The sequence below is a fragment of the Vipera ursinii genome, assembly GCF_947247035.1.
Source record: "Vipera ursinii genome assembly, chromosome: 2".
NCBI classification, from domain to species: Eukaryota; Metazoa; Chordata; class Lepidosauria; order Squamata; family Viperidae; genus Vipera; species Vipera ursinii.
Window position 1 is genome coordinate 136,668,368 of NC_139513.1, and position 23,659 is coordinate 136,692,026.

Here is a 23,659-nt window from a genome sequence, read left to right on the forward strand (position 1 = left end):
ACGTATCCAAGCTCAGTCCTTTATTACCACGTTGAAGCTCTTCTGAGAAAACTGTACAGGGAAGGACTTGGCATGGAATCATAATAAATTAAAAAAAGAGGAAAGGAAGAGGAGGGGAAGGAAAGAACAGCTGGTGCCACCATTGTCTTTCAGTAGTTACAGCAAGTGCAAAAAGCAAAATCTACAAGGAACAGAATTTGAACGACAAGAGGTAGCCGTCTACAGAGGCTTTTTAGTGGGCAACAAAGGAAGAATTTGGCATCCACACATTAAAAGAGAGACTAGCATACATACGCAGGAAACCTGAGGGCAACACCCAATCACAGGGTGCTGCAAAACCTAACAGGCCGAGAGCCCAAGTTCTCCTGCTCCAAACTAGGAAATTGACAAGAATGATGCATGTTGCAAAAGCTAAGAATTCAGATCTTGCTTTGCCAAGTACTAGATAGAAATTTGGCTTCTTCTAATTTGCTATGGAGAGTGGTGACAGAACAGGGCTCTCCTTGTGGCACAAAGCAGCAGAATACCCCAACAGAGGACCCAAAGTTTCATTTTGGTGAAAGCAGTTGCTCCCGGAAAGGAACAGAAGCCCCGTTTAGGTCTCCTGGGGTCCCTTTTTCAGGCCAAAAAAGCTGGAGGAACGGGGAGGCGGTGCCATGAGCATTGGAGCTTGGTTCTTATGAGTTATTCTGATCTGAAAGAAAGAGCAAAATGTGTCAACACTTTAGAGCAGGACTCAGGCCTTTCCTCCACTTGCCCATCCAACCCCCCATATCACAGCTTTGGGATGATTAGAGCAGACCAACCACTGTCTGGTTGCCTCTCCTCTTCAAACTAAAACACAGATAGGTCTCCTTGTGGTCATTATAAGTTAACATAGACTCGATCACACTCCATCGGTCCATCAAGATAGAGCATCCAACCCAGCTAGTTGATCTTTAAGGCCCTAATCTAAGTCCAGTTGATTTCAAGGATCACTTGCAGCCTGCTTGAAGTGATACTTTGGCCTTGAGTGGACAAGAATGCACCATCAGTCTAGTCCCCACTGGGCCTGCTGCAAATCTTGGACAACTATTCAATTAGTAATGTGGCTTGCTTCAATTAGCTAGGAGTGGCAATTTGAAAACAATCTACCAGCTTTTCTGGTGGATGTCACTTCTTGGGTATTTATTTCTGGAATATTTGAGGGGGAAAAAGTCCTAAAAAATCTGCAATGACCCAGTTGGAGTTGGAACTACCCTCTAGGTTTTTTTGAACTGAAAACTAAAAAAAATAATGCAGAAATCCTGATAAAGGGAAAAGGTTTTAATCATATTCCACTGCATCAATTATGCTACATCCTGATAAAAATCACTGTTGGAAATAATTATTTATTCCTCATTGTCCAGATGCTCTCTGATCAGCTGTGTTGTAAGAAAGGGGGTGATGGTGGAAATGTTTTTTTATTACACAAAGAACAGCCAATGATCATTTGAAGCTTGAGGTTTGCCTTCACATAACATGAACTGACTTACTTTTAAAGATCACTCTTACAAACCTCTTATTGACCATCCAAGAGATAGACTGAGCATTTCTCAGTGGCCCTGTTTTGTAAAATTTCCTCTCAGAAGGCAAATGGCTGGCCCTATCTATAGGTGCTTTCAAGACTATTTTAAAAATTCATCTGTTTTTGATAGCTTTTAACTGTTACTCATTGAAATTTTTATTTGAAACAGTGTAGGTTACATATATTTTCATGAAATGTCTGCCTTGGTGGATGTAGCTTAAAGTAATAAAGCCCTTTCATTAACTGTTCTTAGCAATTTTCATATTTCAGCAACTCATGCATTGCAAGTTTCAGATTTCACCAGAATGCACCAGCTGTGTGCTTGAGCTGGTTACCAAGCCTTCTATAATAAGGAGTTCTATGGCCTCACCAAAACAGGTCTTCATACCCAATGCTAAAAAACACAGAATATGACCTTAGGAGGTGCTTACTGTGCACGGTGCTTGCATCCATGGCTCTCCATCTATCTGCATGGGAAGATGCTTGAAAGTTCTGCAACAAAGACATGAGAAAAACAGGCAGGTGGCATGAGATGATGAATATTCAGATTTTGTAGAGGTCCTCGTGCAATTATCCAAAGAACAAATACTGAAGATGACAGTAAATATGGAGCATCTTAGTAATGATTTCCTGCCTTCATCTGTCTATACTGCAGTTAGCACCATCATACCTTCATATCACGTATCATCACAGCAATTATCAGGTGCAAGAAACCAGATCCACACGTGTAGATTTCACTAACTACTTTATTGTATTCTGCCTATAGTACAGGAATCTTCCCAGACTGCTTGCCTTCTCTTGGGAATAAACAGATGAAGCCCCATGGACTGGGCAGGGGCTCAGCCCTAGGTCTCTTGTAACTGCACAACGATTCAAGGCTAATCCCCACTTGAGCCCTCCCCGCCAGCCTGGCTGGGCATTTCCCAGCAGCAATCTTTATGGTCAGTATTCTTAATCTCATATGGCAGATGTGGAGTTGGGATGAGGCTCAGGGATAATGGCTGCCTAGGAACACTCATTGAGTCATTCTATATAATGGTAATGATTCAACTCAGCCTAAGAAGGGTGTCAATTACCATTAATAGACATTCACTCTTAAAGTTCACAGAGGCATCATTATTATTTCACGTGTACCAAGCCATGTATATGCCCCCTTGAGAAAGTTGAAGGAAAGGCTGTCAAGAGTTCCAAACGGCAACTACACTCTTTGACTTGACAGCCCACCTACCTCAGGGTGATCTCAGAGCACTTAGCCAGCCGTGTGCCTGCATTCTTCAAACCTGTGTAGATCTGTCCCATTTCAAACACACCCTCCAGGCCCACCACCTCCATCCGTCGATCACTCAGATCTGAATAGAGAATTGGAGGGAGAAAAGCCAAAGATAAGAAAAGTCACCCCATCACCTCAAGTTCTCACAACATGTTTCAGGAAGGGCAACGCAGCATTAATCTATCTTGTCCTCTTAGGAATTGTGTGCCTTTCTTCATTCACCCTCTCAAGCCATGCCTGCCTTTCTCTGTCATGCTTACTACAATGTAAATAGCCCAATCTGCAAGGCTTCAAACTTTGTACCATTCTACTCACTCTCCTGACTCACCTTGTACACAGTTCTTCAGGATTTCAGCTTCAGTGATGACTTGGGGCTGTGCTGCTCCTCCAGCTGTGCTACGTGCCGCTGCCTCCCCCAAAGGTCTTTTGGTCTCACCCCAGAGATTGGACCCCCCGTGCATGCTAGGAATATTGAGGACAGCTACTCCAGAGAGGGCTCCACTGAGGTCCAGGGATTGCCCACAGCACTTGGTAGAGACATACATAAAAAAGGAAGGTGAGCAAGACAATAATTGTTTTTTTAATGCAATAATTTGAATAGCACTATAGAATCCAAGTTCTAGATCCATTCTTGCACAGCTGGGTAAATATGCAGAAATGGCACTGTTAGGAGCAGGAAGTTCAAGAACTCAAGCTTCTCATTAACTATTTTGCCTGAGGTAGAATTCCTAATGCTGAAAGTGTAATAGATTGCTTCAGGCTAATCAGCGTCAAAGAAAGAAAAACACTTTGCACATGTTATTTTATTATTATTATTTTATTATTTATTATTATTATTATTTATTAAATTTTTATACTGCCCTTCTCCCGAAGGACTCAGGGCGGTGTACAGGGCAATAAATATTATGTTCATAGGAAACATAATGTTCCAGGCTAAAACAAAATCATTTTGGAATGATTTTGAAATGCATGCTGGTTACAGGAGTGAACAATTTTCCAACCCAGATCAGCGATCAACTCAGGACCACAAAGGAAATGCTCACCTCTAGAGACAAACACTCCTTGAGCTTTTTGCATGTGGCAAAGAGAGTCTCCGATGTGGCAAATTCAAAATACCAGAGCTTGTTCTTCATCCTATTCAGAAAAGGGGCAATGTAGAGGGTGTGTGTGGTTGAGCCCTACTTCTGTCCCTGGCAAACACATCCACTGATAGGGCTTGCCAGCTGGGAGCCCCACTCCATGGCAGGTATTCACTTTTCACTGCCCAGTGCAGAACCATTCTCTCTGCATGACTATCTGTCCTTATATCTTCCCAGAAAATCAAATCAGGGTGTCAAAGGGAGTGGAGATATTTCTAGAGGCAGAGTTGAACACAAAAGCACTATATCGAGTTTCACAGGAAGACTTGAGATTTCAGAATTGCCAAATCAGCCTTGAAAAGGGACAGGACGGCAGCAACAGGAAATCCCTGCCTTCTTCCACAACTCAACTAACCTGCTGTTAAATTTCTCTGGGTATTTCTCTCTCATGACGTGAAATCGGTGGGCAATTGAGGCATCCTGAAGAAAAGGAAAGTGAAAGAGAGAGAGTCAGGGCTGGAGAGCTGCTTTGTGGAGATGAGAGACACCTCAGCACAGAGATAACCATACAGTTAACTCTCCCCTTTCATTTCTTAAACCCATTAGCAACCTCTCTAGTTCATTCAAAAACTACCACTGTCGGGCACAAGCAACTGCAACCACTGGTGAATAGTTTCAAGCAGAGGCTTTATTGCTAGTCACCTATGTTACAAGAATCTCACCAGACAGACTTCATTGGGAACAATCAGATAAGGCTTCAGGGATTCTGGGGAAAGTCAGCCTGACTTTGTGCCACTTCCTGTACTGCAAGGACTCTAAGCTTGGCCCCCTCTTAACACTTCCCTCCAGTCTAGCTGGAGATTCCACCACATCCATCTTGTCTCCCTGTTACTAAATCCTGCCTCCTTCCTTTTCATTGTTAAGGATGTTTCTGATAGCCATTTTCTTTCTGGGCCTACTGTCCTCAAGGGCAACAGCAAGCTTAGAGCAGTCCCCGCATCATCGCTACTCTTTCTTTCAGTATACATAGAGATAACTACCCCCTCTTTGCCTTCTTGAGCAAAGGACAATCCTTCTCTCACGTTTTCATGTGTTTCTACTTACTACGCCGATGGAGAAATAGTTATTGATGATCTCATAGGGCACAGGGTCTCCTTTCTCATCAGGGTTCTCCGGCATCACCTGCACTGACCAGCGATCCATCTGTATGATGCTACTTGCTTCAATATCTTTCATTATCTTTACCAGATTCTCACCATCATAACCTGGGAAAGAGCAGAGCATTATTTGGGAGAATTAAAGAGTCACTGATTTATGAAAGGGAAGAGGCTATGAAGAGGCTATTTAGGAAAGGGAAGAGGCTATGAAATCTCTATCATCTGGTCTCTTCTCATCTTGCTAGGCAATTTTCAGCTAAGAATGAATACATCCAGGCAGTTCAAACTCTTTTTCCTTGTTTATATATTAACACTAACTCACATGCTACTGCTCCTATTGGTACTGTTTAAGGCAGGGGTCTTCAACCTTGGCCACTTTATGACTTGTGGACTTCAACTCCCAGAATTCCTCAGCCAGCAGCTGGCTGAGGAATTCTGGGAGTTGAAGTCCACAAGTCATAAAGTGGCCAAGGTTGGGGACCTCTGGTTTAAGGGCAAAACAGGTTGTTTTTATATTAGCACCTTAAAGTTCTTCACAGCATCACTTACCCATCAGTGAAGTGACATAAAGTCTGCCTGCTTTACTATTATTTTTGGCACAAAAATAGATGGATAACTCTAGAAGAGGCTATAAATTATTAGTGTGGAATAACGTAAGCTAGAATGGAAAACAGTTGTGATACCAAGCTAATTTCGTCAGAAGATGATCCACTTCACATAGGTAACTGTCCTTTTGACAATTTACTCCTGCCCACAAAGGCAGTGACCATCAGAAGTATGCAGAAATTATACGGTTGAGTAGAGATCTGAAATAAGAATGCCCCAGCTGGACTTCATCCCTCTTATTGGCTATATCTTATTATAAATGGTGTGCTAGTAATACTTGGAGTCATATATGTTCAACCATGAATATATGAATTCAAACTCTATAGGGGATTCAAGGTAGAATATAAGGGGAGTCTAACTGTGTTATTGAAATTTACTTCTAAATGGGGTTTATTTTGATATTGGCCTCACCTTATTCCCAACTACAAACCTTTGCCGGAATAGAAGCCATTCCCGGAAATATTTCTTTTATAAATGTTTTTCCTTCATTTTGATTATTTCATTACATATTAAAGACATAGTATATGCAGTAGGAACAAAAATATATATGTAAATAAAAGTATACACAATACAGGTGAAAAGAAACCAAATTTATGAACCAATGAATTTGAGATAGGCATTCTCTCTCAGCCCTAGGAAGGAGGGAATGGCAAACCACTTCTGAAATCTTGCCAAGAAAACTGCAGGGACTAATCCAGGCAGTCGCCAGGAGTCAACCATGACTTTAAAGCAGCCTCCCTCCCCAATAGAAAGTAGAGTTTTTCATTCTCTACTTAGTTCCACTTTAGTCAATACTCCAATTCATAAAAGTAAGCAAGTGGAAAAAAATCCTAAGCTTCTCCCCATTCTCCTTTTCCCCCAGTACAAATATTTTTCCCCTCCCTAGTGCAGTTTAGAATGTTTTAATTAAACTTCAATCTAATCACCCTCTCAAGACTCCAAACTATGTTTAAATTATCAATTTGCTGAAATTCTTCAGGTCAGATGCTGATTAGAGTTTAACTACCGCATTCTTTTCCTTAATTGTTGCGATCCTTATATATGCAGAACTCTTATTAGAAAAAAACAAAACAAAAAGGTCTCAGCATAAATCAATTATTTCCATTCCTTGGAGGAATATGGCATGGTCTAGGATAGGGGTCCCCAACCCCCAGTCCCTGGACCTGCATCAGGCTGCGGCATGCCAGCAACTGGTCCGCATAAACAAGCAAAGCCCCATTCGTGGGATGCAGGCAGCATGAGAACCCAGGCCCTCCTCCAGTCCACAGAAAAACCTGTCTTCACAGAACCGGTCCCTGGTGCTCAAAAGGTTGGGAGCCACTGGTCTAGGATATACCTGAGGTGGGAATGGGTCCAGACGTCAAGTTTTGGGATCTAATCTACAATTCCAGAGATAAATCTAGAGCCTGTCTAAGCTTATGAGTTTAATTTCCTGTCAAGTTCCTTTCCACGCTGGTATTCGGTAAGCCCACTGGTCATACACTGGGCTTAGAAAAAATATATGAAAAATACTCCTCACAAGATCAAAGTGAATGCTCAAGCATTGGGGTTCATAGATGTAGCACAAGGGTAGGCAACCTCAGCTCTTTTATGACTCATGGACTTCAACTCCCAGAATTCCTGAGTCAGCATAGCTGACTCAGGAATTCTGGGAGTTGAAGTCCATGAGTCATAAAAGAGCCGAGGTTGCCTGCCCCTGGTGTAGCAGAAGGGAGGCCTGGTAGCCCTGCTGGCAACTGTTACTCACCTCCACCCCAACGAAGACAGCGGGCCAGATCATTGCCAGTTCCTAGAGGCAAAACAGCCACTGGTGGCCGGCTTGGTAGGTTGGCTTTATCTGAGAAGGAAGCAACATGAAAAATAATCTGTGCATAATTTGTTAGAATTTGGCAATATTTCTCTCTTTATATGTTGCCATGAATGAAAACAGGGATGTTAGTTGACAACCAGTTAGTAGGATTGTAGGCATGTTACGGGTACTTTTAATCGGCTTTTGGGTTTTGGTGCAAAAAATATTGTTTTAATGATCTTCAGCAAGCAGGAAATCATAGTCATGCAAAATAAAATCAGGAGAAGAATTGGTAGCAGAGGGTATATAGTTGTCAAGGGTTCTTATTTACTAATATTCGAAACAGTTAATATAGACAAAAGACTGAGTTTGAAATAGAAATGTGTACAAACAATGAACATATTTTACTGAAATTTGAAACAGGAGTAAAAATGAAAGAACATATAATAAAATGGGCTAACATTTTTGGTTATAATCTACAGATGGAACACTGGGAAAATAGGGTCTGCTTGGTGAATGTGTAAAAAAACTAAAAAATTCTGGATTTCAATACATGTGCTGATAAAAGGATTTTAAAGATTAATATAGAGTGGAAACCAGAGGTTTTTCTTTTGGGATTGATAGACAAACAATTGGAAAAAAAGTCATGGAACTTTGTTTTATACATGATAACTGCAGTGAGATTATTGTATGCCCCCAAATGGAAAGATTCGGTATTATCCACAATAAGGTAATAATTGATGGACATGATAAAACATGCAGGGATGGTTAATTTGACTTCTCTGAATAGAAAAAAAACATAGTATCTATGTTTATTGCTGACTGGAACTTCTTTATAGATGTTTTGAAAAATAAAAAGAGTTTATGGTTTATGGTTTTGATGATTATACAGAATAGATTATAGAAAGAACAGAGTTATGTTGTAACCATAAAGTAAGAGATAAATGTTAATTGTTCTTAAAACTACTAGAAAGAATATCGGAAACTATTTCATTGTATCTTCTTCTTTTTCCTTTTACTCTTTTTCCTTTCTTGCACTTTTACCTTTATCTTTGATTTCTTCCTTCTTCTTTTCTTTTTTTTCCTATATCTATTACTTGGTATTAGTTTTTAATCCTTTTAAAAAATATTTAATAAAACTATATAAACAATACTTACCAATGGCATCCAAGATCCATCCCACAGTGCCATCACCACCACAAACTAGGATACGAAAATTTGGTATATCTCGGAAAAAATTAAGGCTAGAACAAAAACACACCCCCAAATTAGCTACCGATCCTGCAAAAAGACATGAAATACAGATAAACAGGAAAATATAAACAGGGAGCCTTGGTGGAGCAGTGGGCTAATGCCTCCTTAAGTAACACCAGCTGCCTGCAATTAGTGCAGGTTCGCATCCCACCAGGCTCAAGGTTGACTCAGCCTTCCATCCTTCCGAGGTAGGTAAAATGAGGACCCAGATTGTTGGGGGCAATTAAGCTGACTTTGTAATAATGCCGCTTGGGTGTGTGTGAAAGCCCTAATAAGCAGGCATATACATAGAACGAAGGCTATTGCTAAGCACATTTGATTTGTGCTTAGACTGTAAGCCGCCCTGAGTCTTCGGAGAAGGGCGGGATATAAATGGGATTAAAAAAAATAAATAAAGGCTGGTGTTCACATTAACTCACCCAGGTCCAGGACCTCCCTTTAATAAATTATAAACTTGTCGTGGGTTCAGAAGATATTGAAATTTCCGCAGCACTCTGTCAACAAGACATAAACAGTAAAAAAAACACCACTGCAATGAAATCTGAACTAGAAATCCATTTTGACAGAGAAATAAATATTGCATCCCATCAAACAGGGACCTTCAGATCTCATCAAAAACCCCAATTCTGGTTCCCTTGGAAACCTTCCTAAACACAGAGGCAAACCATGCTTGTATGTTCTACATCAGAACTGGCCACCTTTTCAACAATGGATGCCAACATTTTTTTAAACAAATTATTGATGAAAAATGAAATATGTCCCATGATTGGTAAACTTTCAGCAACCTCTGCATAAAATCTGCACATTTTCAGGCAAATATAATGAAATTACACAGGATTTGACATTTTTGTTACAACCACAACAACAATACCACCACCACCACCACCACTACTACTACTACTACTAGTAGTAGTAGTAGTATTTTCAAGTGAAAGATAATTTCTGGCAACTGCCTGGATTAGTCCCTGCAGTTTGCTTGGCAAGATTTCAGAAGTGGTTTACCATTGCTTTTCTTCTTCCTCAGGCTGAGACAGTGACTGGCCTAAAGTCTCTCAACTGGCTTCATGACTAAGTTGGGGCTAGAACTCACAGTCTCCCAGTTTCTAGCCTGGTGCCTTAATCATCAGTCCAAACTTTTAGAAATATATAATTTGTATTTTTTTAAATTTAATTTCGGGGTTTCACCACTGATACCGGACTCGTGGCACTATATAGGCAGCTCAGGATTTATATTATGCCCAAGAAAAACATTTGGGAACATAAGAAGAAAAATGTTCTGAAAACAACTTGGTTTGCTTGGATTCAAAAGCAAAGTTGGCTTAAGTTGTCCTAAGTTGTCTAGCTAGCCTGCCCTATTCCCACATTTGCACTTCCAACCCTACCGTTCTCACCTCTCTCCTTGTTTTCCACCACTCTTAGGATTGACAAAGACAAGCAAAGGGTGTGTGTCGGGCAAAGGGATGATCTGTGGAAAGGGTTTAGAAAGACAAATAGTCTTGGTAAATGGCCAAATCTGATTGCTGTACTGTAACAACAGGGTGCAGATTTGGATATAGCACAGCACATACAGAGACAGAAAAAACAGGGGTAAATTCAGCTTGATAGCCAGAAATGACATCAGTCTAATCATGCAGCTACATGGATTTACTGTAAGCTTTATTCCCAGAGGGGTCTATGGATACCGAGATGCACATAGCAATTCTCTTATTGCTATGAGTATAGTCAATCAGCTTTAAACATAAATGTGTCTCCTTTAATGGCTAAAATAAAATCAATTGTGCAAATATGTAGGAACGTTAACCCTTAAATGTATCTACCAGAAATAGTCTTGTATTTGCAATTTCTGATCTGATAAACCTTTCATTGCAGTGAGAAGCTGATGCCTCTGGCTGAGTGGCTACTTTACTGCTTTTGAACCCTGGCAGACTATTTTTCAGGAGAGATCTGGAATGCTGTAAAATAGATTTCCAAATGGAAAGGCAGGAGAGAGCAGGGATTGACAGACAGCAGGATGGGAGGGATTCGTCCTTCCTTCTGGCTCTTTTTTTGTAGATATGTTGCTGAATCACAACTCCCATCATTCTTCATTATTGCTCAAGGTGGCTAGGAGTGCTGGAAGTTGCAGTTGAGCAATATCAGGACCTGCACAATTTGTCACATTTGAATATCCCTCTTTCATCCAATTCCAAGGCTGAAGAGGAGAACCTGACAGGCCCGTGTCCAGTAGCTGAGATGCAAGAAGCAGTCAGTCATCTATGGACATGTAATCCTCAACTCATGACCAAAATTGAGACCAGAATTTCCACTACTAAGTAAGGCAGTTGTTAAGTGATTGGCGCCCAATTTTGCCGCCTTTTTGCCACAGTTAAGTCAACCATTGCAGTTAAGTGAATCCAAATTCCTCCATCGATTTTGCTTGTCAAAAATCAGCTGGTAAGGTTGCATACTGAGCCTTGGTGGAGCAGTGGGCTAATGCCTCCTTAAGTAACACCAGCTGCCTGCAATTAGTGCAGGTTCGCATCCCACCAGGCTCAAGGTTGACTCAGCCTTCCATCCTTCCGAGGTAGGTAAAATGAGGACCCAGATTGTTGGGGGCAATTAAGCTGACTTTGTAATAATGCCACTTGGGTGTGTGTGTGAAAGCCCTAATAAGCAGGCATATACATAGAATGAAGGCTACTGCTAAGCTTGTAAGCCGCCCTGAGTCTTCGGAGAAGGGCGGGATATAAATGTAATAAAAATAAAAAAATAAAAAAAATATGGGCACTGCAGGACCCCAGGATACCACAACCATCATAAACACATGCTGGTTGCCAAGCGTCCCAATTTTGACCCTGGGACCGTGGGGATGCTGAGATTGTTTGAAATGCAAGGACTGTATTTAAGTCAGTTTTCAGTGCCATTGTAACTTTGAAAGTTCACTAAACAAATGGCTGTAAGTTGAGGACTCCCTGGCATCCTATGTAGCAACCTAGATTCAGTGCAAGTTGACTGCTGTTCAGAGGCACACACAGGATCCGATGCTTTCAGCATTTTGAAACAGCTCTGCCCATGCTGTCTGCGTGTGACATGTCACAACAGATATGCAAAAGAATGGGGCTTACATTGTGGCATATCACTCTGCTTTTATCATTTGCTTCCCAGTTCCCCTTTGTGAGCGCCCATACTGCCAGTTCAGAAGGTGCCAAGCCTTCCAATATGCTAATGGAGATCCATGCAGTGGAAACTGACATGTCTCCTAGAGAGGAAAGGACATCAGTTTTTCTATTTAGGCAAGGCCTTGAACCCCAGGCCACTCAGAGCATCTCCCAGCCTCACTCCTCATGTTGGAAACCACGCCTTGTCCCTCTGACTCTTGGCCCTGCCTATGACCTCTGGGCCAGATATGGCAGCCCACGTGATATGGCCTCCACAAGACCTGCTCTTCTTGGACAGGAGTCTCCCAACCTGGCATCTTTGAGACTTGTAGACTTCAACTCCCATAATTCTCCAGCCAGCCAAGTCCTCAATTCATAAAGTAGCCAAGTTTAGAGACCCTGTTCTTGGCAAGTGAACCCCCAGCTATGAGTTTATAGGCAAAAGATACTTTCCCTGCACGTCTTTCTCAAGTCTAAATTCACAGACTGCAGCACCTCCACTGATCTATGACCAAACCAAACCACAACGTTGGAAATGTGCTGATTGCTTTTGCTTGTTACCACTCACCCTAATTTCTAGCAAGTACTAATAACAATCATTTCAGCATAAACGTACTGGTTTTTTAAAAAAAAATGCACACAGGGGAACTGGAAGCCCAGCTACGGGCACCCTCATCTCAACCCTAGACAGCAGGGAGTAGTCAGAGATCTAAGTGCTCTCTAATGAGGGTTAGTGTGCTGGCAACCAGCTCTGTCCACTTTACACCAGACTCACCCGCAAGGCCTGTCCCTCGGGAGTAGTGAATGGCTGAGCTGGTTCCTCTGAAGGAGTCCCGTTTTTTTGGCTGTTCTGCCGTTCCTGTGACACACAAGGCGAACAGGAGATGGAACAAATCAGAAGATCCAGTGCTGGGAAAGAAGTTTTGGGATAGGAACAGCACAGGCATGGCCTGTAAAAAAAATCTGCCTTTTCAAAAGGCAGTTGGACTTTCTTGTTTTTCTTTGAAGACGTTTCGCTTCTCATCTAAGAAGCTTCTTAGCACCTTTGGGACAACCATGACCTGGATGACTGAGAATCTCCACAGACATTCCTCTCTTGATGGTTAGGTGCTTGCAGGTTCCCAGAACAAAGATAGATCAATTCCCTCCCTCCCTCCTTCTTTTAAGCAGACGGTCTCTTTTGATTTGGGCAAATTTTGTTTCCAACAGGGTGATGGCTCAAAGCTTTTCTTGAAGTCTTTGCCCTCTGTTTTGAAACAGCTGAAAGAAGCAGCCTGGGGTGTTAGCTCTGCACTGATGCAAAGTCAGCTCACCTCATCGAGTCACTGGCCTGTTCTGGATATGGGGGGGGGCATTCTATGATTGGCAGTCTCCCCCCCCAACAAACATTTTACACCACGTCTCAAAATAGGAAAGGGGTTTGTGTGTAGGTCAGAAACAGGATGAGCGTGCTTCTATAGCAGATTCCTTGAAGGGATATGGGAAGGTGCTTTATTCTGAGTCAAACTATGGCTCAGTCTACAGCAGGGGTGCTGCCTGGGGAATTTGGGGAGTTGAAGTGCACACGTTTGAAATTCGCCAAGGTTGTATGTACACCCCTGTTCTACAGCAATGTTGTGGACCTTCTCAAGGAAATATACAGGGAGTTTTCTGCATGCCTGCTGTGTGCTCTGTCACTGAGCTATGGCTTCTCCCTTTAATTCTCCTCTTGTAGATTCAACTATACTGTAAGTAGAATCTGATGAAGGCAATTTGAATCTCAGAGAAGCATACATTCTTCACAAGGGCAACACAGACAGGAGGCAGCACACCCCGCCCCAAAGGAATGAAACTGAAACAGTTTAAAAATAACTTTGGGCCAATCCTCCCCAAAGAGGAAATAGACCAAAATATCTCTTGCAGTGCATCAACATGATAAATGACTCACTGCAAATCCTGTTTTTCTTTTTAAATTTTTTTTCCTTTTCCATCAGCTGCTTTTTGTACCCTTTTGAAGAATAGTGTTGGAGGACTCGGAAGCTTGCATTCCAAGTTTTCCTGGCATTTGGGCTGGTCCTAATAAAGACACTGCCCAGCTAAGGATTTTTCTTTCCTCCCAAGAACTGGCAATGCTTGCTTTCCTTTTTTTAAAAAAAATATATGCATGGTAAGGATGTGCTTTCAATATCTCTTCTACAATCCAAGCACATGCAAAACAACATGAAAAGACCTATAACTGAATAAGCATGCTTGTCTATTTCCCCCACTCTTCTCTGTGCTGGATGAGAAACGATCACCCATCCTTTTATCAGTCATGCTACTGAAGTGACAGATGTTACTGTGTAACATCTCTGTACAAATCCTTGTAGGGATAGTTGACCTACTGTATATCACTGTTTTCCAATCTTGGCTATTTTGAGATGTGTGACTGGCTAGGGCACAGGTCTGCAACCCGTGGCTCCGGAGCCGCATGCGGCTCTTTCAGCTGTCTCCTGCAGCTCCCAGTCCTCTGCCATGTGCAGTCCCCCCAAAAAAAAGTGGGAGTAAAAAAGTTCAACCAATCAATTCAAATATGCAGGGTAGGTGCATATCTCGCCTTGACTACACTCTTCAGTCAAACCCTGTTCTGCGCATGCGCACATATTTTTTGCGGCTCCCAGTTTTTCCTTTTGTGAGGGAACCGGTTCCGAGTGGCTCTTTCACTGTTTCAGGTTGCTGACCCCTGGGCTAGGGAATTCTGGGAGCCGAAGTCCACACATCTTAGAATGGCTCAGATTGGTAAACACTGAATATTTGTAATTCAGGGTTGAAATGAGGGGGTCTTTGGTGCTCTCTGAGCTTGTCAGTTTTCTTGCCAAAGCTTTTATTATCCAAACTAGGTAGCATCACCAGTACTGACAGCACTGATGACATTACCTAGTTTGCAAGAAAACAACCAAGGGCAGAGAGTACCAAGGATCTCTTGCACTCAGGTCTACGTGCGACGATTACTCTAAACCACGGTTGTCAAACTTGATTGCATCTTGTGACGCATTGCAATGTGCAATGTCGCGTGGTCGCACAGAGAGACGGACACTTGAGCTGGGTAATACTTCTTTATTTGGATCGTGAATGAAGCTGGGGCAAAGGGGTTTACCTGGCGTCTCTTATACCTGCCCAGGTGAATGGTGAGCAATAGATTCGAACCTGGGCTTCCCGCCAGTGCAGGTGGCCAATGGATTTAAACCCTGGCTTCCCGCCAGAGCTGACCATGCCCTGGGGCTGTCAACGACTTGCTCTATTCAGGCTTTCCCGCCAAAGCGGTTATAGCCTGGAGCTGTCCAGCCCCCTGCTGCGCTGGCATTTCCATGTGTGCTTAACAGCATACACTACACAATGTTTTTTGCTTTTGTGGAGCTGGGGTAGGTGTGGGCTGCGTGTGACACATCCAGTCCACGGGCCGCCAGTTTGACACCCCTGCTGTAAACTCTGCCTTTTAAGTTTCTGCAACAGGACTGTCAATTACAATAACTGTTTCTAAAAGCCCCTTGCTCTCACCAATACAACAGGGTAGATTGCTGAAGGCGGCAGGATATGGTCCCTGAGATTCCCGGAGTCACAGGTAGAAGGCATGAGAGGCAGGCACTCATCATGAATCTAGAAGATCAAGACACAGAGCCAGTGTTTCTCAATGCTATGCTATACCTCAAGGCCCTGAAAACAGGCAGAGACGCCCCCAAAATCTCAAATTCCATTCTGTCTTCCCTCTTCCAGGGAACATCAGTTTGGGTTCGACAATTATGATTTTGCCTTCTGTATCACGAAGCAAGGGGGAAGAAAGCACTACTCTTGAGTTGAGAAAACCAAATTTTGGCTTGTGTATATAAAAAAAAACCTGAATTCTAATTTTGGAAGAAATCCATAGTAACCTCTTTGAAGATGCCTAGATTTACACCATATGCGCTATATATGAAAACTAGGTATGCTGATATGGAAACTAATTCAATGCCTTTACAAAAAGGATGTCCTGTAAAGGCAACTTGTTAAACAAACAAAGAGCTCATCTATGCCTCTGCTCTTCTAACCCCATATCTAACTATGTCCATGAAAGAGTCAGTATTCAAAACAATGCAAAACCTGAGAGGTAAACTGGAAAATCCCAACCATTTCCAAAATACATTTGTGTGGACATCAACTCTAAAAACAGGGAAACATATTTTCAAACTTGATGAAAATTATCTAACCGTGGCAAAATTTCCACTGGGTCACCACAAACCTTAGAATAGGGAAAGAGTAGAGATAGTCATGCTTTCTGTTCTTTTGAAACCCTCATTTAAATCCTCCTTTTCAATAGTATTTCTCCAAATTTTCCTGCTGCGCAAATTAATTTTTCTTGTGTACGAACTACCTACGGAATAAGAGCCATCTAATGAAAAGCCCCTCCTGATTTCTGATGCCAGAATCTCCATTTAAAGTCAAATCATGAGGTCACCAGCTTGCCTTCTGATGGCACCAGACACAGTGCATGCCTGTGAGGCTCTGGAAACTCTTGATCTTCTTTTGACACTTGTCACACTTACTGCCGTCACAGCCTCCTCTTACCCAAACATGTGCTTGCACCTATAGGAGGGAAGTGAGGAATAATGAAATCTGGAGAGAAAGAGAGAGAGAAATCAGCAGAACTGCAATCCCCAAGCTACAGGTTCTACCTTCCTGCCACTCTTCAAAAGGGAGGTCTAAGACACTGAAATGGCGACAAAGGAAGGAATGGGAACTAGAATGGGATCTTGACATTCTCGTTCACCTTTTGCAGGCAATTTAGTTAAGGGTAAGAATACTGTAAGTTCTCAAAAGCAAGAATTGAAGTTTCAATCACTCATTAAAGACTTAAGGATTAGAGAACAGCATGGGTGGGCAACTGGCAGACAAATCTAGTTCCTCTGACCTCTTTATTTGCTACTGAGAATTCATTGCTACAATTAGTCCTTGACTGGTTGTTTTATAACAGTTTGAAGTAGCAACAGCCAGAGAACGAGTGTTTTGCAGCCTGTAAAGCACCCCCAGCTGTTGTACATGGTCATGTGACTGCACGTTGAGCAGGCCAGCTTTATTGCGGCACTGTGCAGTCACATGACTACAATTCACATTGGATTTTGCCAGTTTCTGGAATTTTTTGCAGGTTTCAGGTAATAATGTTCATTTAAATGAATGGGTTTGCTTAATGACTGCAGTGTTTGCTTAATGATTACTATGAAAAAGCCTGGAAAATTACTTCCCATCACATGGGTGCCTCAACTTATTATTATAATCTTACAACTGGATCTCTTTTCCTAATTACGGTCATAAATTGAGGATTACCTATAATTTGAAAAATAGTAGAAAAAATATATAAAGGTTTCTTATCTGCTACCATGCCACACTTCTGGAAATACCTTGGAGTTACCCTTTGGTAAGATGAATGGCTAATAAATAAGATTGATTGATTGATAAATAAATAAATACCTGATGAATGGCTAACAAATAAGATTGATAAATAAATAAATACCTAATTAGCCACTACCAGAAACATATCTTTTATTTACTTTTAAATGAAATATTAATTTAGGCAATTTTGTCTTTTTAAAAACATTGTCCCTTTTGGCTGCCATCTACTTTTTTCCTGTCTCATAATACATCTCTCAGCATTCAACACAAACTGGAAAATACATTCATCCCTCCAAAAGACTTCTAGAGGTGGTTATGACACTAATACCAAAGCCAAGGAAGGAAGGGCAATGAGTCAAAGTAAAAAGGAACAAAAAAGGCTATTTCGATCTCACATACTGAGGACTAGAAACAGGGGTACCACCTAGACTTCATTTGAAGAATGAAGGGATAGGTTGGGAAGACGAAGGAGCCAATAGAAACGGAGAAAGCAGAAATCCTGGATAAGGAAGGCAAAAATACAGAAGTCTGGCTGAGGGATACAGAACTCTTCCTTGTTCGATTACTCACGTTGGTGTCACGGCGATTCTTAGCATAGGTGCTAATGCAGCTGAGAGGAGCCTTCCGAGCACAGCGCTCATGCACAGTGTACTTACAGACTGTGGGGGCAAAAGGAGGATGGATTCAATGGGATGCTAGTAGAAACTAAAGAAGCCTTGTTATCCCCCAAGCAACATATAGCTTCTCTGCCTAAAATTTGATCCCATAAGCTTAGTGTAGCATCTCAGCTCCTCCCCTCTCTCCCCATAGTTTCCTCACCCTCATATTTTTGTTGAGCATTTTGTTTTTTGAAACGTATTCACATAAAACAGCTGAACTACTCCATTTGCTATCCTGGATAAAGGACCCCATGAGCCAGCAGCAGATAAGCATGGAAGGACTGGTCAAATGACCAGCAGCCTTTTTTTAAAAAATCTAGTTAGGAAAAAATCAAATTGGAAAAAATTATGGGGAGTGACCCACTGAGGATCGGCATCATCACAGACAAAATAGGAGAAGGTTGAGGCTCCTGAGTCTCTTTCTGTCAAGTTTATCCCCAGACAAAACTGTCATGGAGAGGAAAGGCTGAGAAATAAAACAGAAAAAGAACCAGAGGATGAACTTTTCAAGAATTCCTGCTTTTCATGAGACCATTTTGGATGTTTGCCCAGAAAAGAGGGTTAACCTATTAAACCTCTCTTCTATGTTCACATGACTTGACTGACCACCGAAGATTAGCTGTGGTAGGACAAAAACAATCCTCTCTAACCCCACTGTTGATTTAAATATTCATATGACACACTAACCTGTTTTATGATACAGTTTAGGGTGTGATGAGAACACAGCTAAAAAGAAACTCTTGGAAAAGAGAACATGAGAATTCAGCCGTTTTCTCTACTTGTTTAATGTCAGTATTAATTCTTAGACTTTCTACTAAAGTAGACTATTGTTGAAAGATTTCCATCTTTTCTAAATAACCAAGCTACAATTGTTTTGAATTTGGAATGCTCAAGGTGGATTTCCGAGATGGCATTTTTCTTTATCTCTCACTGAATACTTTATAAACATCCAGAGGAAAAAGAATGCTAGATTGTTCAGAGGCAGAGAAAGCTACTTTTAAACTTCTAAATGGCCAAATCATGCAAATATTCCAAGTTCTCAGGAAAAAAATAGCCCTGAACAAACAACCCTACACTGCTGTGAGTTCAGAACACACAAATGTACACCTATGTGCTATGTATCTAAACATATTTTTTTAAACAGATGCTTGTTTAACAAGGGAGGGAAAATCCTCAAGTTGATCCAAATGGAATCTATAACAGAATTCTTTGGTATCTGTTTTAAACTAATAATATGCAAAAACAAATGCTTCTCCTGGATAAATTAAGTTACGGCCATTATGAATGCTTTGCTGTACTTAACAACTGCTCCATAAATGATTTTGTCAACTTAATTATAATATTGATGAGCAATGTTAACGTGGTCCAGCAGGTGGCAGCATGGGGCTGACCTTGCCTAACTCAGAAGCCAGCCAAATTGAGAAGACTGGATTAAAATTTAGATGGGACCTCATCATGGGATACCAGGATTGGAGGCTAGATTAGAAAATGAAAAAAAAAAGTTCTCCCAAACTGGCAACAGAAAATAGCTTTTTTACTGCTATTGAGAGAACTGTAGGGTTCAGTCTACACTGTCACTGGAAACTGAGCTTCACATGCGAGCACAAGTGTCAGCCGCTTATGCGAGTGGAGCGCAAGCACCCTCCACTTGCATGCGAAGTTCCATTTGCGCGAGTGGAGGGCATGCGTGCCTGCTGCTTGCACCCATGGAGCTGGGTGCGCACGCTTGCCACTCACATAACCCCCCACCCCCACCCCAAAGCCTATGCAGTCTTGTGAATCAGGTTTGAAAGGCGGTTTCTGCTTTCTTTTACAGTGTAAAAGAAAAACAGTAATACGTTGAACAATATGAGACCATCTGACTGTATTTGTCTGTTGGAAGAAGAGCGAAAAAGGTCTAGTGGTTAAGGCACCCAGATAGAAACCAGGAGTCTGTGAGTTCTAGTTCCACCTTAGGCATGAAAGCTAGTCGGGTGACTTTGGATCAGTTGCTCTCAGGGTAATGCATCTCACAGGGTTGTGGTGGTGGAAAAACAAGAGGAAGGAGTATTAGGGATGTCCGCTCCCTTTGAGTTATCAAAATAATAAAGGTAGGATGTCTAAATAAAGAGCCGGAGAACTACAGTAACTCCCAAGGGAGGATCAAACTTCATGACATAGCAGCTGCCTTGCCCGCTAGAGATTTGTTTTGTTCTAGATGGGGCTGGGAAGACTACTGAGGCCAATTCAGACAGGTACCCTGGAGAGCCATTGCCAGCCAGGACTGATAAATCTAAGAGAGATGGATCAATGAAGTGACCTGGAACACGGCAGCTAGTCATTTGATCTCTGAGGATGTCTGCTAAAGCAGCAACTGGAGAACAGCTTCTCCTTCTGCTTCCACCATCAAATCAATCTCAGCTCCCTTGAAGGTCTGGAAGCCTGAGCCTCCAGGAAGAAGAGAAGGAAGGCCATCTCCCCTCTTCCCACACAACCCCAGGACAGAGCGACACACTCACAAGTACAGCGCAGCCCCTGCTTGCGTAGCCCCAAGAGCAGCGTCTCACACACGTTGCAGTAAACAGGGCGGTTAAAGTGCTTCAGGCGCCACAGGTGCTGCCCATCGTCTTTCATCGTCTGAAGCAATGGAAAAAGTCAGCAATTAAGGAAGAGGTTTAAGGGATGGCTGGTTTGGGAGCCAAAGGGAAGCGGAGGTATCGAGGCTCCCTTGTAGGAACAGAAGTTGGGGGTAGAGACTGGATTTGGGCTAAAAGTTGTTCCTTTTTCCTGAGCACAAAAGTAATGTTGCTTTTGGAACATGCACGGAATGGTTTGCACCTAAATGCCGATTACATAGCCACTCTGGTGTAGTAGTTAGAACACCAAGGTGGAGACTGGGAGTTCTAGTTCCGTCCATAGGTGACTGGGTGACCTTGTGCCAGTCATTTTCTCTCAGCCCTGGGAAGCAAGCAATGGCAAATCACTTCTGAAAAATGCTGCCAAGAAAACTGCAGGGGCTGGTCCAGGCAGCCTTCAAGAATCAGACAAAAATGAACGGGGGAAAAATGCCTATTGTATTCAAGCTTCCCAGAAAAGAGAAACCTCATGCCTCCTCAAAGAGCAATTAGGTTGCTGCGGAGAAACTTTCAACCAAGTTCACTTTGCAACCACACAGTTGTGCTGTCACAGAAAACGAGGAGCCTGTTTAACCTTGCACCTACCGTACTTGTTCAGACCATTTTTTTCCTCCTGCGTCCTGTTCTGCTTTCAACTTGTTCCTAGCCCAAGAGTGAGGTGGCCTTAAGTCTTCTTTAGCTATTTGTTTTCCCCTTTAAGCCAACCCATAGCCAAAGCTGCTCAAAAGACGTGAAAATTGGTTCGTTTCACTTTTCATTACATCGAAAGTGAATCCTGGCGCTCAGCTGCAGGTTTCCTGGCCATTTCAAGATGATGCTGTCGTTCTCCTTTAGTCCCCAGTCAGCTTTTCATGCATTCATTCTGCTGCAGTCCCCAATGGAGCTGGAAAGAGCAGCAGCATTGCAAGCAGCCCTCGGCTACTGACTCAACAATCTTCTGAGAGCTTTAATTCCATGGCCCCTACCAGCTTAGGGAAAGGCTGACATAGCAGAACAGAGGCATGCCAGAACACCCCCAGGCACATGGAGGAATAGTTAATTCCTTGTTTGTTGTCTATAGAAAAAGGGAAACAAGGGGAGAGACATCTTAAGTAAAAGTGCTGCTTGTGACTCAGTTCTCTGGGTGATTCTGAACTATCTTTTTCTTAAAAAAGTCTTTCACTTGATTCACCCTGGATTAGAACAGAACTGGATCACTGGAAGGCACCTAGAGGTGAGAGTTTTCCAGCCAGACCAGCATTCCTACTCTAGTGTCACGATGAGAAGAATCAGGAAAAGCAAAGCAATCAACCAAATATCACATCCTGCACGAGGAAAACCAAAAACCACATTCAACAGTAAGTTAGGAAAACAAGGCCTTCGTCCCCTGCACTTACCGCCTCCAGCCCAAGTAGCACCAGGAGGGGGACGGTGGTGGCACCGCCGCGCAGCCATTCAGAGAGAGACACAGTGCCGCTGCTGTCATAATCAATTTCGCGCATCATCTCCTGCAGGATCTGAGCGGGAGAAGGGGAGATCCCAAAAGGAGAACCTTAGGAGGGAGCCATTTCAGTGTTTGTTCCAGTCCATTTGTCCCAAGCTGCTGTGCAACGCTCATTTTAGGAGGAACATTTCAAGAGAGCTTGTCATTCTTTGTCAAAGAGGCACCCAATGAGCAACAATTATCTGCAGCATAAGGCAGGGACCGCTCTTTCCTCATGCACAACACTGAACTGGGTTCCTCATTCCCAGGTCTTTATTCATGCAAATCTTTGAAAAACAGCTCCCTTAAACAATGAGAAAAGAAATCCGAAGTTAAGTTAATGTTGTAACTAAAATAGAGCTAACCATATGCCTCCAGATTTAGGACAACCTACCTTTCACCATAAATCAGACAATAATTTGGGATATAGAAATATGATAAACAAAAAGCATAACGATCCTTCATACCTATCCAGTGTCCCCTATCCTTCTGTACACATCTGCATGGCAACAACTACTGAGCAGAAACATGGAATAAGAGCTTTCCCCCCCCCCAAGCCACTCTAGGTAAAGGTAAAGGTAAAGGTTCCCCTGCACATGTGTGCTAGTCGTTTCCAACTCTAGGGGCCGGTGCTCATCTCCGTTTCAAAGCCGAAGAGCCAGCTCTTGTCCGAGGACATCTCCGTGGTCATGTGGCCGGCATGACTAGATGCCAAAGGCGTACGGAACGCTGTTACCTTCCCACCGTAGTGGTCCCTATTTTTCTACTTGCATTTTTACGTGCTTTTGAACTGCTAGGTTGGCAGAAGCTGGGACGAGTAACAGGCGCTCACTCTGTTACACGGCACTCGGGATTCGACCCGCCAAACTGCCGACTTCTGATCGACAAGCTCAGCGTCCTAACCCACTGAGCCACTGCGCCCTTAAGCCACTCTATTTCTTGCAAAAAAAAAAACCACAACCCAAACCCTTTCAAAAATGACAACCCTCCCCACAAATCCAGAAAACTCAAAACCCCTTTTCTTCTTTTAATAGAAGCAGAAAAGGAAATCACCATTCTATTAGGTAAATCCCATTAACCAAATATTGATTCTATATAACAAAGTCACATCCGGCTTTATCTCCTTCCCTTCCAACTGTCTCCTAATCTTTCCTCCTGAACGCACACAATATGAGCTATTTCCCTTTTGGTGTTATAGCAAAAAGTATTGTTAATAGCAACCCTGGTGTCAGGCTCCAAAACCTAAGGAAGATATGCTGAGTTTCCTTTATTGTTCCACACCTGTAGACAGAAATCTTGCCAAATTAAAGCAACTGCCTGCATCATGAAAGATACATTTTGGGAACTCCTAGGGACTGACCCTCTTCCTCCCAACCCAACTATCTAAAACTTGCTGTCTCTTGGTCCTCTGGAATGCAACTCCTCCCTCCTGGGAATCCAGACTACATTCTACCCCACCCGGTTCCAGAGCCCAACACAGACACCTTCCTTCTAGAGCCAACAGAGCCCATCATGTTAATGTAGGTTGTGAGTAGATGAGGAAGGGGTAGATGAAGCAACCAAAGGAATTCTGCACTTACTGGTTTAAGCTCAGTGACATCCCACTCCAGGTATTCAGCTACGCGCATCATCTGTGTGATGATGCGATCTACCTCCTAGAGAGAAGAGCACAGTTTAGGACCAAAATTAAATTGCGGTGGCTC

At 42.6% G+C, this 23,659-nt stretch overlaps 1 protein-coding gene across 1 annotated transcript in view; it reads right to left on the reverse strand.

Annotated features, from left to right (window-relative positions):
- Nucleotides 1–23,659, reverse strand: part of DGKA (diacylglycerol kinase alpha) — a gene marked incomplete at its 5' end in the record, with an annotated part of 30,535 nt that continues 6,876 nt past the window's right edge. The window contains 18 exons of the mRNA XM_083353422.1: nt 1–694; nt 1,978–2,038; nt 2,775–2,895; nt 3,145–3,343; nt 3,860–3,950; nt 4,311–4,375; nt 5,000–5,160; nt 7,406–7,495; nt 8,606–8,691; nt 9,121–9,195; nt 10,093–10,166; nt 12,614–12,697; nt 15,355–15,453; nt 16,297–16,416; nt 17,791–17,879; nt 20,378–20,495; nt 21,871–21,990; nt 23,537–23,611. Coding sequence (XP_083209548.1) covers nt 596–694; nt 1,978–2,038; nt 2,775–2,895; nt 3,145–3,343; nt 3,860–3,950; nt 4,311–4,375; nt 5,000–5,160; nt 7,406–7,495; nt 8,606–8,691; nt 9,121–9,195; nt 10,093–10,166; nt 12,614–12,697; nt 15,355–15,453; nt 16,297–16,416; nt 17,791–17,879; nt 20,378–20,495; nt 21,871–21,990; nt 23,537–23,611 — 1,827 coding nt within the window. The 3' untranslated portion in view covers nt 1–595. The remainder of the gene's footprint in view (nt 695–1,977; nt 2,039–2,774; nt 2,896–3,144; nt 3,344–3,859; nt 3,951–4,310; nt 4,376–4,999; nt 5,161–7,405; nt 7,496–8,605; nt 8,692–9,120; nt 9,196–10,092; nt 10,167–12,613; nt 12,698–15,354; nt 15,454–16,296; nt 16,417–17,790; nt 17,880–20,377; nt 20,496–21,870; nt 21,991–23,536; nt 23,612–23,659) is intronic.